The sequence below is a fragment of the Motacilla alba genome, chromosome 1 (genome assembly GCF_015832195.1).
Source record: "Motacilla alba alba isolate MOTALB_02 chromosome 1, Motacilla_alba_V1.0_pri, whole genome shotgun sequence".
Classification (NCBI taxonomy): domain Eukaryota; kingdom Metazoa; phylum Chordata; class Aves; order Passeriformes; family Motacillidae; genus Motacilla; species Motacilla alba.
The window spans coordinates 103,064,989-103,081,524 of record NC_052016.1 but is presented as its reverse complement, the minus strand read 5'-3'; the positions used below and the strand labels follow the sequence as shown (position 1 = coordinate 103,081,524).

The 16,536-nt window shown below is 37.7% G+C and overlaps 1 protein-coding gene across 1 annotated transcript in view; it reads left to right on the top strand.

The window, feature by feature from the left end:
• Nucleotides 1–15,284, top strand: part of LOC119709953 (pseudouridine 5'-phosphatase) — a 65,600-nt gene extending 50,316 nt beyond the window's left edge. The window contains exon 4 of the mRNA XM_038158410.1: nt 14,659–15,284. Coding sequence (XP_038014338.1) covers nt 14,659–14,835 — 177 coding nt within the window. The 3' untranslated portion in view covers nt 14,836–15,284. The remainder of the gene's footprint in view (nt 1–14,658) is intronic.
• Nucleotides 15,285–16,536: the final 1,252 nt, after the last annotated feature.

The following is a 16,536-nucleotide window of genomic DNA, read 5'->3' as shown; positions in this document are numbered from 1 at the left end:
TGTTGTTTCTCCAATTTTGTTTAAATAATGAATGTTGAATAAAATGTTCCGTAAGTAGAATACTTAGAAAAGGCCTTCAATGTAGTTTTTCTCCGAAATTTTGAAATGTGTCTATTATTTGCTAGAACAATTCAGTTTCACCAGCTTTCACGTCATTTTTAAAAATCTGCCAATTGAGTCCTTAGCTTCTCTGAGTTGAGTATGTGATCTGGCTTTGTGTAAAGTGATTACTAGTAAGAGCTTCAGGCTCAATGTCAGTCCAAGGATGAAGAAATCCATCACAGAATGCTGTATTTTAATAAAAGGATTTCAGTTACTTGGCAGTATAAAGACATAATAATGCGTGTGACATGCTGTGGTGTATTGCTTTAGGATCAAACTGAACATTGGAATAATAGCAGCATTGAGAAGAAAGGAAAATAGGATGTCTGATTTGAGCATCGTTTTTTCTTCTATTGATTTCTATATTTAGCGTAGTGTATGGCATGTCAGGCCCTGGTTATAAAGACCTGTAAAAGAAAGTACTTGGATTCCTGGTCTTGCATGTTAGGAATCAAGCAGCATGTGATGCATAAACTTGCACAGAGTTGGATAGATCCAAAGATCTGCTACCAGATGCAGATATTGGGGTTTGTGTTAAAAGCTTGTTTGCAGACCCACAAAATAGCTGAGAGAGGTGACAGCAGGTGGGGGATCCCAAGTAACACCTTCCCAACAGTTCCCACATCTGTTACTGAAGTAATCATCCATCAGGTGCCCATCTCCATATGGTCAGGGCAGCACAGAGTCCCAAAGGTAGACAGAAGCTCAGAATAAGAACTCAAAGGGAAGGACAGCCTGTTCAGGCCTTCCCAGAGCTGACCCAGAAGCACTATCAAGGTAAATCAGTGCTGGACCAATTCTTTTGGACTGAGGAGAGATGCAGCCTAGGGTGTGGCACTCAGTATGGGATGCAGAGGAAGAGAATTTGAGGTTAGATCGGGATTTATTACAGGGAAATAGAGGGATAAGAGGATAAAAAGCATTGGATGTGGAAATAGGTGGCACATTCGATTGTCTGGCCATGCACAGCTTCCTACCAGTGTAGTGTGTCCTGTGTTAGCAAATTCTACTCCTGACTCTTCCTGGCTGAAGGGCATCTGGTCTGTGGCCTCTGTGTGTGTGGCCAGCAACCAGATCCAGGCAGAGGCGCATGTATTCATGGTGCCAGCAGCTGGAGCGAGCATGGATCAGAGTGCTGGCAACTGGGCAAAACAAGGTGCCAGCCCACAGCCTGGGACTGCAGGTCACAGGGGCCCAACCCAGGCATCTGCAGAGCAAGTGGCCAGCTGAAGTGCAATCCTGTGAGCACTAGAAAAGAGGCAGCTGAATGACCCTGTGCGTCCTTGGGAGTGCTGAGTATAACTTCATTGATCTGTGAGTCTAGCATTATATATATATTTATTTGTTTATTTATTTATTTATTTGTGTGTGTGTGTTTTCTGGTGCCTGCTGGGAGATATGTGCTCAGCCTTGCTACTGTTTTGGCTGGGGGCATGGAGCTGTGGCTGGCTCCCCTTTGCCAGGCAATTAGAGGAGGGTCTATCCCCAAACAGCAGTAACCCATTCCCTAGCATCACATGTTTCTCTCTATAAAGGGAGATTGGATAACCTGGTCATGTTCCAGGTAGGTATCATGATCCTTCTGTTTCAGTCTCCTAATGAACTGCCTCCTTTCTAAACATCTCTCACAGCCATTTGAGCTGCACTGCATAGCAGAAAATATGCAAAGTATACACGGAACTGTGCCCCTACTCTGTTTGCCCTTCCCCTCCCCATACTACCCAAAGGTGGGGGATATTTTCTCAGTTGAGGTAGTCACCGTAAAAGTGTATTTTAATTTCTAACTTTATGCTTTTGATATATTTGTGAAAATAAGTTTGTAAATACTTCTTTAATTTTCACTTAGAATTTCTCTTACTACTGTGTCTTCCTTCTTGCTTCAAGAGGAAGAAAAGGAATAGATTGTTTAGGCAGAATCTGGATTTTCTGTTTACAGAGCAATAAATGTTCTGAAAGGAACTGCAGTTATATATGTTGTAAAATTGCTTTTGTTTGATGGGTTAATAAATCTTAGTCAAAGGTCTGAATGACTGGAGATATTAAAAGCTTGTTTTGTCTGACGAAGCCAAACAAGCCAACCATCTTTTTGCATTTCTTTATAAATACAGCAAAGGGATCAGTATTATTTAGATTGACCATAGCACTCATTTTATTTGCAAAGCCTTTGCCTATGGGTCTTCCACAGTTTGTGTGGCTTTTTCGGGTGGGTTTTGTTTGTTTGTTTGTTTGGTGTGGAAAACATAAACAAAAATCAACTTAATTGGAAAATGTTTAAAATGCTGTACTTCTTCAAAAAGTACCCATGTTCATGGTGTAGACACCTTCCATTAATTTTTGCTGCTATGAATAAGCCTAGGAATTTTAGAGAATTTAAATCAGTTTTTTCAAACCAATACCTACATTGATCTTGTGGGGTTACTGTTATGTCACTTTCATGCATAGACATGTGAGCCAAGTCTACCCTATATTCACCCTGCAGTGAGGATCCTTCCAGCAGCTGGATTTCGGTACTCAGTTGTCCCTGGATCCCAGTTGTGCACTTCTGTCATTCCACAGGGTCTCTCCTGCACACACAGACAGATCTCTTAGACAGCCCCAGCTGCCACAATCTTTACAGCAGCTGGCCAAGGCTGCCCTGTGCCTACCCTGTCCCTCCAAGAGCCAGGATGGTCTGTGCTCTTGCCCATAGGGTCATGCTTGGCTTTCAGGGCACTTCACCTACTTGCCAGCTGCTCCAGCATGCTCTTATAGCCCTCACACCCTCATTTGCCCACCTGTCATTGCTGCACTGCTGCACTCAGGGCATGTGGGACTCCTAGTCCCATGGCAGGACTGACACTCCATGCACATGTGTGTGCACAACAGTCAACAAAAAACTGTTTGAAATGGAGTTTAATTGGAGGAGACAGGACAGACTGCACAGACTGATGCAGGAATGGCCAAGAACAGACGGCCCCTACTGACGCCCCACCAGCTCTTTCTGTCTCACATTCCCACAGGGTGCCCTGAGCCATGGAGCTTCTCCTGTTGACATGTCTGTGTGGTTCCAGCCTTGTGGCACCAGGAGTGGCTGGACCAGGGCCTCACAGGGCTGCTGGGGCTCATCCTGCCCCATCAGGCAGCACAGGAATGAACTTCTGGTAGGCTGGTGTGGTGTATGGCTGCTAGGATGTGTCTGGGAGCAGCTGGATCAGGGTGTTCCAGGCTCCCCCCATCTGCCCTTGTTGTTTCTGCCATTCTTCTTCCCCTGTACAGTTCTATCACATAAACTAATGTGTGTGTGCAGACATGTAGGCATTTCTGCATATGAAAATGTTGAGATATCTCTCTGTAGCAACTTGTCATTTTTAAGTGCTTATGTTCCATACATGCTCTTTGAAATAGTATTAATATGATGTTTCATAACCACAGAGTATTTGGAAGGAGATATTCTTATTAATTAAGGCCAGCCTACCTGAACTGTGTTCCTTTTCTTCAAGGAAGGTAGTCAGGAAGGCAACCAAAGCAGAGAGAAAACTTTTTTAGTTGATAGGGAAAGTAAAAAAACATGAAGAGAACCTAGGCTGGAAGCCTGCGGCACTGCCACTGTAAAGCACAAGAACATCTGATTTAGAAAAACATTTTGAGTGTCATGAGAACATCTTCGCTTTTCTTCGAGGTGTAAGATACTGGGTATCTATGTGAACTAGCTCAAAAGTGCAATTGTCCCTTGATTTTGTAAGATTTTCTTCTTGTTACTTTTTGTAACAAATTTAAAATATGACCTATTTGAGCATATAATAACGGTGTTTCTAGACAGAGTAATTGTTTCATTCCACTTTTAATCCATCATCTTGATATCCAGTAGAATCACCTGTTAAATTCCTAGTTTTGTGGTCAATGAGGAGGCTGTTCTCTATGGCTTTAAAAGTGTTGAAGTTGTTTTTTTTCCTGCAGATGCAGGGTCAATGGAGAAAAAAGAATTTTTAGTGTCTTTTCTCACACTGTTCTGCTTGCTAAGACTAGAAGCCGTTGAAGACTATAAAACAGGTATTTTTAGCCACACCTTCAAGATCTGCAGACCCAGAACATAAATCCCAGAGTCAGTCTTTGTGTGTGGATAAGATTTTCAGTCCTCAATCTTTAGACATATTTGCTATTTGATTTATCTATTTTCTCCATTCAATGATGAATCTTACCTATAAGCTCACTAGAGGCAGCTGGAATCAATTAGCAAAGACTTGAAATATAATAGAAATAGAATATAATAGATCACTACAACTTCTTAAAAAAACCAAAAACAGAAGTAGAAAAAAAAATCACCTGCACCATTTCCTGTGTGCTGAATCACAAAGTTTAAGATTCTCTTTTGCTTGTTCATCTGACAGACAGCCTGTCCTCTTTTATTTTTTTTTTTTTTTTAGTCACAGCATATTTTACCTGGTAGCCAGAACATATAGTTCAATGCACTGTATGGCAGTGATACTTTTTCACCTTGACACACCTGCTGCAGTCTGGTTTCCCTAGGGAATCTTTATATAATGTCTGGGTGCTGAAGCTTCCAAGTTATGAGTAAAATGCTTCTTGTAGCACTCAGTTGCTTGTCAATTTATCCAGACTCTTGGCAATATCTCGGCATCTATTTCTGAACTGATTGTATTACTGTATTAGAGGTACTTCCTTTCAGGTCATGTGTTGTGGTGGTTAGAGCAATGTAAGATCACTCTTTCCAGTATGCCATGGTAGTTTAACTTATATATAAATACACATAATTTGTTTTTAAGTAGAAGTAAAGCAGAATGGACTGTGTTTACACAGAGAAAACTCAGGTTTTGGTTTTTTTTTAAAACGAGTGTGTCTTATAAGAACATTGACTCTCAGGTGCTTCTCTGTAATTTGACTGCAGGCATTTGCAGAGAAGGCAATTTGTCTTTGATTTAACTATGAAGAAATGTGTTTATACCAGTATTGGGGTGACTGAGACACTTCCTAATGGAGTGCTTTATATTCTCATCATAGGTTTTCTAATGGTCACTTAGCATTAAGTTTTGTCTGTATTTTGTGCATATTTTTCATTCAGACCTTTAAATTTACAAGTTCCATTACAGTGCCATCTGTCTCTGCAATGAATCTAGCTGCACACTTTTGAACAGGAAAGAAAACCCAATTGATTTATTTCCTGTGGTCAGAAAAAAAGGTAATTACAATGTCTGGTGGGCACTGAGCTGACCATGAGCCAGCAATATGCCATTGCAGCAAAGGTGGCTGATGAGGAGCCTTGCTGGCAGATTGAGGGAATTGATCCTGCCTCTCTACTCAGCACTGGTAAGACCACACTGGGAAAATACTGGGAGCAGTTCTGCACTTCCCAGTACAAGAGGCATTGAGCTGCTGGAGGGACTCCAGTAAAGGGACACCAAGATAGTTTAAGGATTTCCGCATATTGCATTTGAGGAAAGGCAGAGTGAGCTTGGACAATAGAACGCTCAGGGAAACATTAATGCAAGTAAATACCCGAAGGGAGAATCCAAAGAGCCAGGCACTCTTTAGTGGTCAGAGGCAACAGACACAAACTGAAAGACAGAAGGTTCCCTTTGAGCATCAGGAAACACTTTTTCACCATGAGGTTGACTGAGCACTGTTGTAGGTTACCCAGAGAGGTGGCAGAGTCTTGCTCCTTGGAGATACTCAAACACTCTCTAGACCTTTTCCTGGGCTGTAGGTGTCCCTGCTTGAGCAGGAGGTTGGCCCAGGTGACCTTCAGAGGTTGCTTCCAATCTCAGTCACAGAATCACAGAATCCCAGAATATTCTGAGTTGGAAGGGATCCACAAGGACCATGAGTCCACCTCTTAAGTGAATGGCCCATACAGGGATCAAACCCACAACCTTGGCATTGTAACACCATGCTATAACCAGCCATTCTGGAATCGTGGGATTCTGACTCCATACAATACTTACATATCATTTGCACATTTTCTCTGTATATATGTATATGATGTGGGGTCCACTAAAAAGCAATAATTAGTTAATAATTGCATAGCAAAATAATGTGGCAACAAGCTTTAGAGTAACAATTCAAAAAGTTTCAGAGATGTAGGCACAGCTTAAATGGGAAATTAGCCACCCTCATCCCTTTTCTAAAGACTCACTCAAACTGTTGAAGGTCAGCATATGCGGGATACTTCAGATCAGCAGATTCATCAAGTGATTCTTACTTTTAATATAAAGTCATTACTGTGTTGGATGAGCAAGTAGTTGTCACTTAAGCATATGGCCTGATGAAGTGTTTTGAGGACTTTGCCCATGAGAGGTTGTTTTACAGGCAAATATGTGGTAGTTTTCCTTTTGAGTTATTCTGCCATCTGCCAGCTTTATACCCTGTTGAATCTGAACATTATTTGTGGAAATATACAGAATGGGAAGGTTTTTTAGATAGAAAAATATATTAAGAAAAGCTAATGAGAACCCAGATACTGATAAACTTGTTTCTTTGAAGAACTGTCTACCCAAAAGAACTTAGGGCAGAAGTTGTGTGACAAGCATAGTAACAAATTGCTGATACCATGGCTGGTATTCCCAAAATAATGTTCATGTTAAGCCAGTGTCATGGCTCTGTTAGTTACTGGTCTAATGTATCTCTTAAACTCAGTAAGCCTTATGCCACAAAGAGAGAGACTATCTGTATGGAGACCATATGCACCATGTATTTATCTACGTGCATTCATACACAGAGTTAAATAAACATGGCTTTCTATTTTTGTTCATTGTTCACTCTTATGCATTCATTTATATGCACACCTTATTCCTTTAATGGAAAATGACCTGTTACTCTTCTTGTAAGCATACCTGAGTCAAAAATAAGAACTGAGAGCCTTTTGTTGAAGTGACTGTTCTCTTATCTGGTAGAGCTGGTCTAATAGAAAAATAGGGACAGCTTGATAACTGTGTGTCATCAGTGCATTTTAAAAAGTGTTTCTATGTGATATATAAAATTGCTAGATCATATTAGAGGAATTTCAACAAAAGCATGTTGAAATATTTTAAGATTAAGACGTAAATAACTTTCTACATGTGAATTCATTTTTTAGGAGTATAATAATTTCCTTATTTACATAAATATTTGGGCTTGGAGTTTACAATAGAAAGAAATTTTCCAGAGGAGCAGCCTGTTTTAATGGTTGATTCACATAAAACTGCTTGATATTCACTGACTTCTCTGCAATTTTCATAGGTCTAAATACCTAGATAACTATTGTTTCCCTAAAATTAACAAAGGAAGCTGATAAAAACAAGCTAGGGATTAATGTGAAAACACAACTTCTCTACTGGAATCTAAAAAAAATAATTATGACTTTTTTTTAAACTTTCCTCTTAATACATAATACATTCTTATTAAAAATTTTTGTTTTACCAATAATAATTGTATTGATCTAGTAGAACTTGAGTGCACTTACATTTAATCCCTCATTCAGGGATAGGAGAGTGGGTCCATCAAATTAATTATTTCTCCTAATAAATAGTTCCAAAAGGAACTATATCATATATCGTGCATGGGGAAATTAATTCTTTTACTTTTAGTGGTAGATTTCACATTTTTTAGAAATATTGTATTTAGCACACAGAAATAATTTCTCAGGTAAAGAGAATTATGAAAGAAATTTTGTGTTCTGAGTTTCATTTTCTTGCAGAGTAAAAGCAGCTTTGCAAACTAAGAGGCTGAGAAATCATCTTTTGAAATCGCAGGACAGTTACTTAAATAGATCTGGTTATTGATGTAATGAGGCTTTTCATTTCAGTTGTGATATTTTTAGATTGCTGTTGCAAAAATAAATTATGGAATTATGACATTCCTTACCATAACCCAATGGCCACAGGTGGGCTGCTGTTGAAGGAGCACGTTCATAAATACTTGCAATGCTGTTTTGTGGGTTTACATGTACAATCAGCTTTAGGCATGCGAGGTATAAGATGGTATGTAGAGGGGATGAACCTGTATGATTCAGATACTGCCAACAGGAACATTTATATTCCTCTTAACTTAAGGATTTAATATTTTTTTTAACTTAGTTTTGTACATTCTTCTCCACTTTCCTCTGAAAATCTATATTGAGAAGAGAGAATTGCCATTTTTAATGTGTTTTTTTTTTTTTCTGTAGTTGAAATACATAGAAAATACTTACTAGAATTTTGTTAGTGTTTTGTTTGTTTTATTTAAAGGTGGTAGTTTCTGGCTTTGTGCTTCAAGTTTTATGCTTATAATCTTAAATATCTTCTACAATAACTTTCTTTTCTTCCTGATCAGGAAGAGTTAAAGTGTAATGCAGCTATATCTCACCAAGTCACTCCAGACTGGTGACGCTCTTTTATACAGTTCAGTGAGAGGCTTGTACTGAATAGGAAAAACAGGACCTTTTCCATGATGTTTTTGCACTCCCAATGAAATCCTGTTTAAAGGTTAATGCCTTTTCTCACCCTTTCTCTCTTTATTGAAGAAATTAGGAAATGACCTTATGTCTGAAGCATATGTAGGCTGTTATTAACACTTCCATCAAAGATTATACAATCATTAAATAATGTTTAGATCCAATTCATGTAAATTTCTTTGCAAGCTGATCTTTCTGTGTGGGAAAATATCACTGGTCCAGGAGGCGTTATAGAACAAAAACAAACTATTGCCAAAATAGATTTCTAAAAAATTAGCTTACTCCATGAGAATCAAGTGCCTTCTACAGCACCTGCTGAGGCAGTTGTAGGCAAGTGATGGTGTCCAGTTACCCAGAACAAACAGGAAAGGTACCTGCTCTGGCAGCCTGCACCTGTGGGTTTGTCCACATTCCCTGTGGCAAAAAGTTCATCACTTTTAGTCAGGAAATACTTTTGGTGACTACTTCCAGTTTCAGTTCAAGACTTAGAATCTGGAGGCATCAAAACTTCCTCCTTTGGGTGTACCTGGCTTGTATCTCTGATGTGTTTGCTCATTGAGATGGGCCCAGCCTCTTCTCCAAGATGCAGAGTGATCGTACAGTAGGCAAGAGGCAGAAGGTGGAACACAAGAAACTCCTGGATTCTTGGAAAACCATTTCCACCATAGGGCTGGTTTCACCATATGGTTTCACCGTATGGGAACAGGTGTCCAGAATGTTTGTGGAATCTGCATACTTGAAAATGCTCAAAACTCACCTGGCCAAGGGCCTGAGCGGCCTGCCTTGGCTGCACATGTGTTGAATAGGGTGTTTCCAAATGGCCTTCAGGCACCCCCTTAGTATTTTGTCTGCAGGCAAGGTGCATTCCTTGAATGTGTTGTGTATTACATGTCAAGGAAGTCAGTGGGCGTGATAAAGATAGTTCTCTGTGGGAGGGAAGGCAGCACAAATTACCTATTTCATTGTAGAGAATTACTTTTTAGGCCAGTTTTAGAGATAAGTGACATAAAACTCCAGCATGTTATGCAATATGAGTAGCTTCAGTAGAGAAAATCTTGAGTATTTGCCTTGTGTTCTCCATAAAGGAACAATACCCTTCTATGGCTAATCCAAGCTGCAGTTGATTAAGTTAGATTTCTGCTGCCGGTATAATTAGACACTGTTTCAGAAACGCCTGAGAATTTCTTGAGGCCTGTAACACAAGTTACCATACAAAGTTCCCAGTGTGCTGTCCTCTAAACACACAGTGCTCTGTGAAAAGAGTGCTCCAGCCATCTGGAATGATCAGAGTAACCCCGCATGTAAATGTGACCTTCTCCCTGCCTCACAGAGCCGCTGTGTCTGGGCCTGACTGTCACTCACAGAAACACTTTCTTTCATTTGATGAAGTCTTGAAAACAAGCAAGAAATATGAAATTTCTCTTTCTTCTTCTCCATCTAAACAATTTTATTTCTTCTGGCCTTCCTTGAGATAATGTTCCATAAACTGGTTTGTGAGAGAAGAACTACTGGTGTGGTCTGAAATGTAAAGTGGCATTTATGTGAGAGCTAGAAACCCAGAGTGATCTAATTATGTGCAGATGCGACACTTTTTTTCTTTTTTCTTTTTTGAAATTATGCTAATGATTTTATGTTTTGGATGTTTTATGGTAAATAATTTGATTCTTATATTGGTCTGCAACATACTCTTAGTAGTGAGTTAATAAAAATCTGAATTAAAAAGCATATGCGCATGTATTTCCAAACAGTTCTTGATATGAATCATTGGCTCATAAAGAATGGTGGCTGTAGTTAGTATTCTGAATATTCTGGTGCTTAATTAAGTTGATTTTTAGTTTTCAGTTTATTCATTTGTTATAGCATTTAAAAAAAACTTGGTTTACTCCTCATTTTCCTTAATGGAACTAAGTTGTGGGGCTGTAAGCTACATTACTTTCTTAACAGCATATTTATTATGATTCTGTTATCCCTAGCCGGTCAAATTGGCATGTCCTCAAAATAAAATGAAATGTAATTTATTATTATATTCACTATTGGAATTTTTCCCAACTGTTTCTGGAAGGAGTGTTGGTCCAAAGATCAGGAGAGAAACATTTAATATGTTATTTCATTATTATTTTTTCTTAATTCAAAGATTCTTAAATCAGAGAATTAACACAGTAGGAGACCAGAACTGCAAATAATGCAGCTGCTTAAAATGGATTAATTCAATATTGTTTAAGTAACTCTGATGGTAAATGGGTCACCCAGAAATACATTTACACCTTGTTCCCAGGTATTTGGACAGTGAAAATATAAGAAAAAAGAAAGTATAAGTTGAGCTAAAAAATAGCCCAGCATCTGTGTTATAATGTTAAAATTATTGTTTCCTCTCTCTTTTTGTGAGTTTCCAGCACCTCCCATAAATGACAAACTGCCCCTTTTAAGCATCTCAATATATTGTATGGGATATGGATGGATCTGTGTTGTATTCTGTATTTATGGTTCTTAAAAATTTCTGGGTCACGCACATGACTAACAGAGTTGGTTAATACTGGAATTATTTTGAAAATCTAAAAAAAAACTTGAGCAATGAAAAATTACAAAAGTTGTTGAACAAACCACAAACCATGATTGTGTAATACCTTTACACAGTAATACTTTTCAGATGGATAAGTTACTTCTTAGATGCTATTTAGTTTTGAATTTTAACCATGTAGTATGGGCTAGTTTTTCACAAAGAAAATAGTAAAAACACTTCTGGCAATGAACAGTCAGCAAGTTATCTGTAGAAATGAAAGGCCTGAGAACCTTGTGGTTTTCAGAAATCAAGTATCATTCCGATATCCATGTGACCTGGCTGTACTTGGTGAGTTTCTTCCTGCAGCCTGTCTTGGGGCTTTTTTTTAGAGATATAATGAAATTTAAATTAGTCCTTAAACATTTATAGAAGACTTTATTGTGCATATGTACATAAATTAATGTATACGGGTACAAAATATTTCTACAGTGCAAATTTTACAAATCGCTCATCATACTTTTGGCCAGTTGATTAGATTAGGAAGGGCAAAAACATCAATTATAAATGAAGAAGTTACAGAGTATGAGATGCAATTCATAAGAAGCCCAAAACATAATGTCACATTCTGATACCAAATGTTTCTGTGTCATTTGTGGACAGATGATGAAAACTTTCTTTTCATTCTTTCCTTATAGAACAATATATGGTAGTGTTAAACTTGCAGATGAATTCTGTACGTATAAATCATGGTATCTTTAGTCTCATCCTTCAGTCTGTTTTAGAGCTGATATAGTAGTGTCATATGTGGTCAAGGATACTTGTTAGATAAGCAATCCCTATGCAAATATATTTTATTCACAGGTCTTCCTAAATCTTAATTTTAAAACTGATTTTAATCTTTTATCCTTCCAGCCTTCTTGGTTATCACTAACTGCAGTAACAGTTAAGGAGATCCCTGTTAGTCACATAATTATTCCATCCAGACTTTTGCAGTATAAAGGGTAGGGAGGGCCTGCTACACATACCAAGAGCCTAACTAACACTCTTTTCTTATATCCTTGCATTTAATGTAGGAGGATGAGGTAATGAGGTGCTGCAGTAATATTATTTCTTCCTCTGGGTACATGAATAATTTTTTTTCTAGATTCATAGAGTGAAATATAAATTAATATACTTTGCTATACTTTTTTAAGCATTTAGTTCATTTCAAAGTGAGAGAGTCCTATATTAGTACGACCTTTTGAGAGATCTCATAGGAGTAGTATTGATCAGTGACACAAGTTTTAGAAATAATGCACAGAAGTAGCCAGAATCTCAGCTGAAGTCTGTATAAATCTCATCTGTCTCTCAGTTGGAATGATGCTGATGCTGCAATACTTATGTAAAATGGAAAAGAACTTGGCTGCTTTCATATCTCTAAATTTAGTGTGTGGGTGGTCCAGGACAGTGAAGAGTTTATAACATCTCTGTGTATTAATAAATCCATTTCGTGTATGAACCTCTGTAAACCTTTTGTCATCCATTAAAAATGTGACTGTGCTGTTGACAATAAGTTTCAGTAAAAAGAAAGACTTAAGGAAGACCTAGTGCACTCATTTCCTGTAACATGCAAGACACTGTAATTATGGGTCATTTGCCTGGTTTCTTTGGTAATTAAGAGTTTTAATTGTGTCTAGTTCTAGGGAATTAGTTAAGCTTTTCGTTATGCATATTGCCTTCCATAATCGTCGGCTCCTCTCATACAGTAAGCCTAGTGACATCATGGAAGTCAGTTAGGTCTTTCAAGGCAGAGCAGTGAAGTACATTCTTTTGTATGAGCTGGAACAGAAAAGGTTTCTGAAAAGCCTTGATAATGCTTTTCTGTGCAACATTTAAGCTTATTCTTCAAAAAGCAAAGCCTGTCAGAGTTTCATTTATTGTCCTCAGAGTGCTTAAGGTCATGAACTAAGTTATTGTTAAGAACTAAACCTGTAGGCAGAGCCATGCTTCCATTCTAATAGCAATTGTACGAAGCTTTCCAGGATCAGCTGGTTACATGTTCTTTAGTAATAGTGATGATGATAAACTTTTGAAAGTATCACATTGTTCAAACAGGAATGCAGTGACTGTATGAAGGAAATGAGCACAAAAGAGATTGGTGTGATTCCTTTGGCTCACTAAAAAATATTAATTATATTTTACTTTATTACACGCAAGATAGAAAGCACCTTTTACTTTTCACTTCACAAACTCCAAGTTGTTGCTGATATGTTGAAAGGCAAGAATACATATTTTTAAAAGAAAGGATATCAGGAGAGGGTTCTTTCATTTTTCTCCTTCCACAGCCCATATATACCATAGATGGGTATATATAGGGCAGACATTTAATACATCTTGCAAAATTTTTTTCTTTGAAGGTAGTAAAGTTTTTGTGAGTTGCAACTTGGTTCCCTTAGAGCACAGCCAGAACTAACACTGTAGATCCTTTATGTTCTGCAGTGAAATAGTTGTGTGTTTCAGAACCTAAAAGGTGCAGTATGATGTTGTATATTCATAGAATCATAGAATATTCTGATTTTGAAAGGACTCACAAGAATCATCGAAGTTCAGCTCCTGGCCCTGTGCAGGACAGGCTCAGGAATCATACCATGTGCCTGAGAGCATTGATTACTAGATGTGAGGAAAATTACCCAAACTATCCCAACATCTGTTTTCAAGTACTAAAATTACTTGTTGCAGTGATTTTGGCATTAGTAATAGTAGCAGTGCTAATATTGGTAATAAATGCAATATGAATTGGAGAAGTGTTAGAAACTATGTGTCAGTGTAGGTCAGAATTTTTCAGGTCCTTGGATGCCAAAAGTTGCTTTGGGTTATCCATGACCTAAAATCCAAACTGAATTTGCAGGTCATGGACAGAAAGAGGCAGGAAGAGATGCTTCATTATATAAATTCTGGAATAAGCTCCAGAAACATTATCTTTCATTATATAAAATTTCAGACCATACGATTTTATATGTTCATCTTATTTGTTTATTATTCAGTATTCCGACATTAAATTACAAAATCCACACAAATAATGTATGATTGTTTTTAAAAATTTTAGCTTTGCTTCCAAACTGCAATTTGGAATGATTGTGACTATTGTAAAGCATGGAAGTTCTACCTGATCAGCACTCTTCTGATAAGTAATGTCTATCTTCACTCATCCGAAGTTCTACTGTTGACCTAGGTAGTTTAGTGCTCCCCATACCTTGTGTGTGTAGGAAATGCCATGCCTGTGAGTGAAAGCACTGCTTTTGCCATTTTGCAGGTTTTAAAATTGGTTTGGAAAAGTTAAATTGCCTGCTTATTTAGGCACTTGCCTAATTTTGCTTTAAGCTTGTGATTAAACACGTCCCTATTAAAGCACTTAGGAACATCTGGATAATCACTTTCTGGGATTTAAGTAAGTGTATTGATGTTTTTTGAATTGAAATTAATTAAAGGTTAATTACCATGCAGATGTTCAAAGTGAGAGGTTTGCTCTTCTTATAATTAGGGGTGTCTAAGATAGGAACAAAATTTAGTTTTCCTACTAAGTTTCATTCAGGATCATTCTCTCTTTTAAAACAAGCTATTAGAAGTTCATAGTAACATTATAATTTTTTCTCCTCACCTTCTTGTTTTTCAGTGTCTTGTGTTTGAAGATTCACCACAGGGAGTCAAAGGAGCCCGGGCAGCAGGAATGCAAGTGGTTATGATTCCAGATGAAAATTTAGGTCCAGATTTTAAAAAGGAGGCAACACTGGTGCTGAAGTCCATGGAAGATTTCCAACCAGAACTGTTTGGTTTACCAGCATATGATTGATGCCTAATGCCTGTGAACATGTTCTTGGCAGGTGATAAATTTAAAGTGAAATGAAATTTGATTTCAATTTTATGATTGTTTTTCATCTTCTACTTTCTTCCTCAAAGCTAGACCACAAAAATCCTGTTAACATTCAGTCTTTTACACATTACCTTATATAAACTGTCTGGAATGTTTGATATGTATGTATGATATGTCCTTTTGATAAATGCAAAAGTAAGGCAGCATCTTTCTATTAAGTGAATCCAGCCTTGTTCTATTCACATAGTAATGTTTTCTGGTAATATTATGGAACTATATAGACAATTTGTTGGTACTGCATTGGAAGCTTCTTGTTCTGTTTCCACTTGAATTACTTACTGTTTACATCTTAATCAGAAATCTGTTCTGGATTGCCTTTTATACCATTAAAACGTTTTTGACACCATTATTGCTATCAATGTGTTTATTCTTTTCCTCATCCCATTGATGCCTTGGAGTGGCTACCTAGAACAGAGGCTAGACAAAGTTAAGAGAATAAAGTGGGTATTTATTAAAGGCCTTCAATAGATAACCCTTGGGTAGTCAAAAGCCTGACAGAGGCTACACCCAAGATGGACTATGGTCACAGGTTTTTCAGACAGATGTAAGTTTGGTCTATTTGCATAACAGAGGCTAACTGTCCAATTCCAGCTTCAGATAATGAATTCATATTCCCCCAGCTAACTCACCCCTCCTTCCCAGTTTCACTTTTGTTTATACTTTTCAGGGCTTCTAGCTGTAGGGTGTCCTTGGGTTCCAGACCCAGAGGAATTGTTTTGTCTGATCACACTGTGAAGACAGTAGTTATCACTTTACATGAAGTTTAGAGTTATGCACTAATGCAGCACAGGATTTGAAAAACATAAAGGCTAAAATCTTAACGCATCACCATGCTTGCCTGTCTATGCCACTTGTGTTGTCTTTTTTCTTTTTTTTTTCCCACTTCTTTGCAACAGGGAGTCTGTTGTACATTCTGTGTTTTTTTGTTTTCTTCCTAGAAAGTGAATGAGATGACTTCAGACATCCCTCAAAACCTCCAGTATTCTGTAATTCTGTCATTATCTTTTCTGATATTTTGATCACCTGCTAGGAGCTGTATAAGTTTATATAATCTTAGAATTGAGCCAAAATGCTTTGCATCTTGTTTCTTTCATTTCCTAATATGCTTCTTATAGTCCGTGTGTCATGTAGCCTTCTCTTTCATTCTTGTGAAATAAGTGTGTCTCTGTGCTTAAATTTTGATGAAGTTATGGCCCTAATTCCTTTATGCTAAAAGTTTTCAGTAGTCTGTCCTTAGTTTCCATTCTTACCTTGTCCTTGAGTCCTTGTTTTTTACCAATTGTCCTACAGAGAGTTTTACTACGTATTTTTAAAGTGCAGAAATTGCAGATTTGGTTTAGATAAATACTTAAAATGTCTTTTTCTGGCTACCATAATTTCCATTAAATGTTTATGTTGTCAGCTGTCCTTCTTACTTCTGTCTCTTTTTGGTATCTTGTCAGTACAAGGGTAAGTGCCTCTTTGTAAAATGCTAGATACATAGGTTTTGGTGGAGTCCACAATTTAATGTATGACATGATGGAAGCAATGTCTTTTACCTTGTCCAAAGAAAGCTGCAGTATTCATGTACCTTTATGACAGTTTTATAAAATTAATTATTGTATTCAGCACTTAAATCCC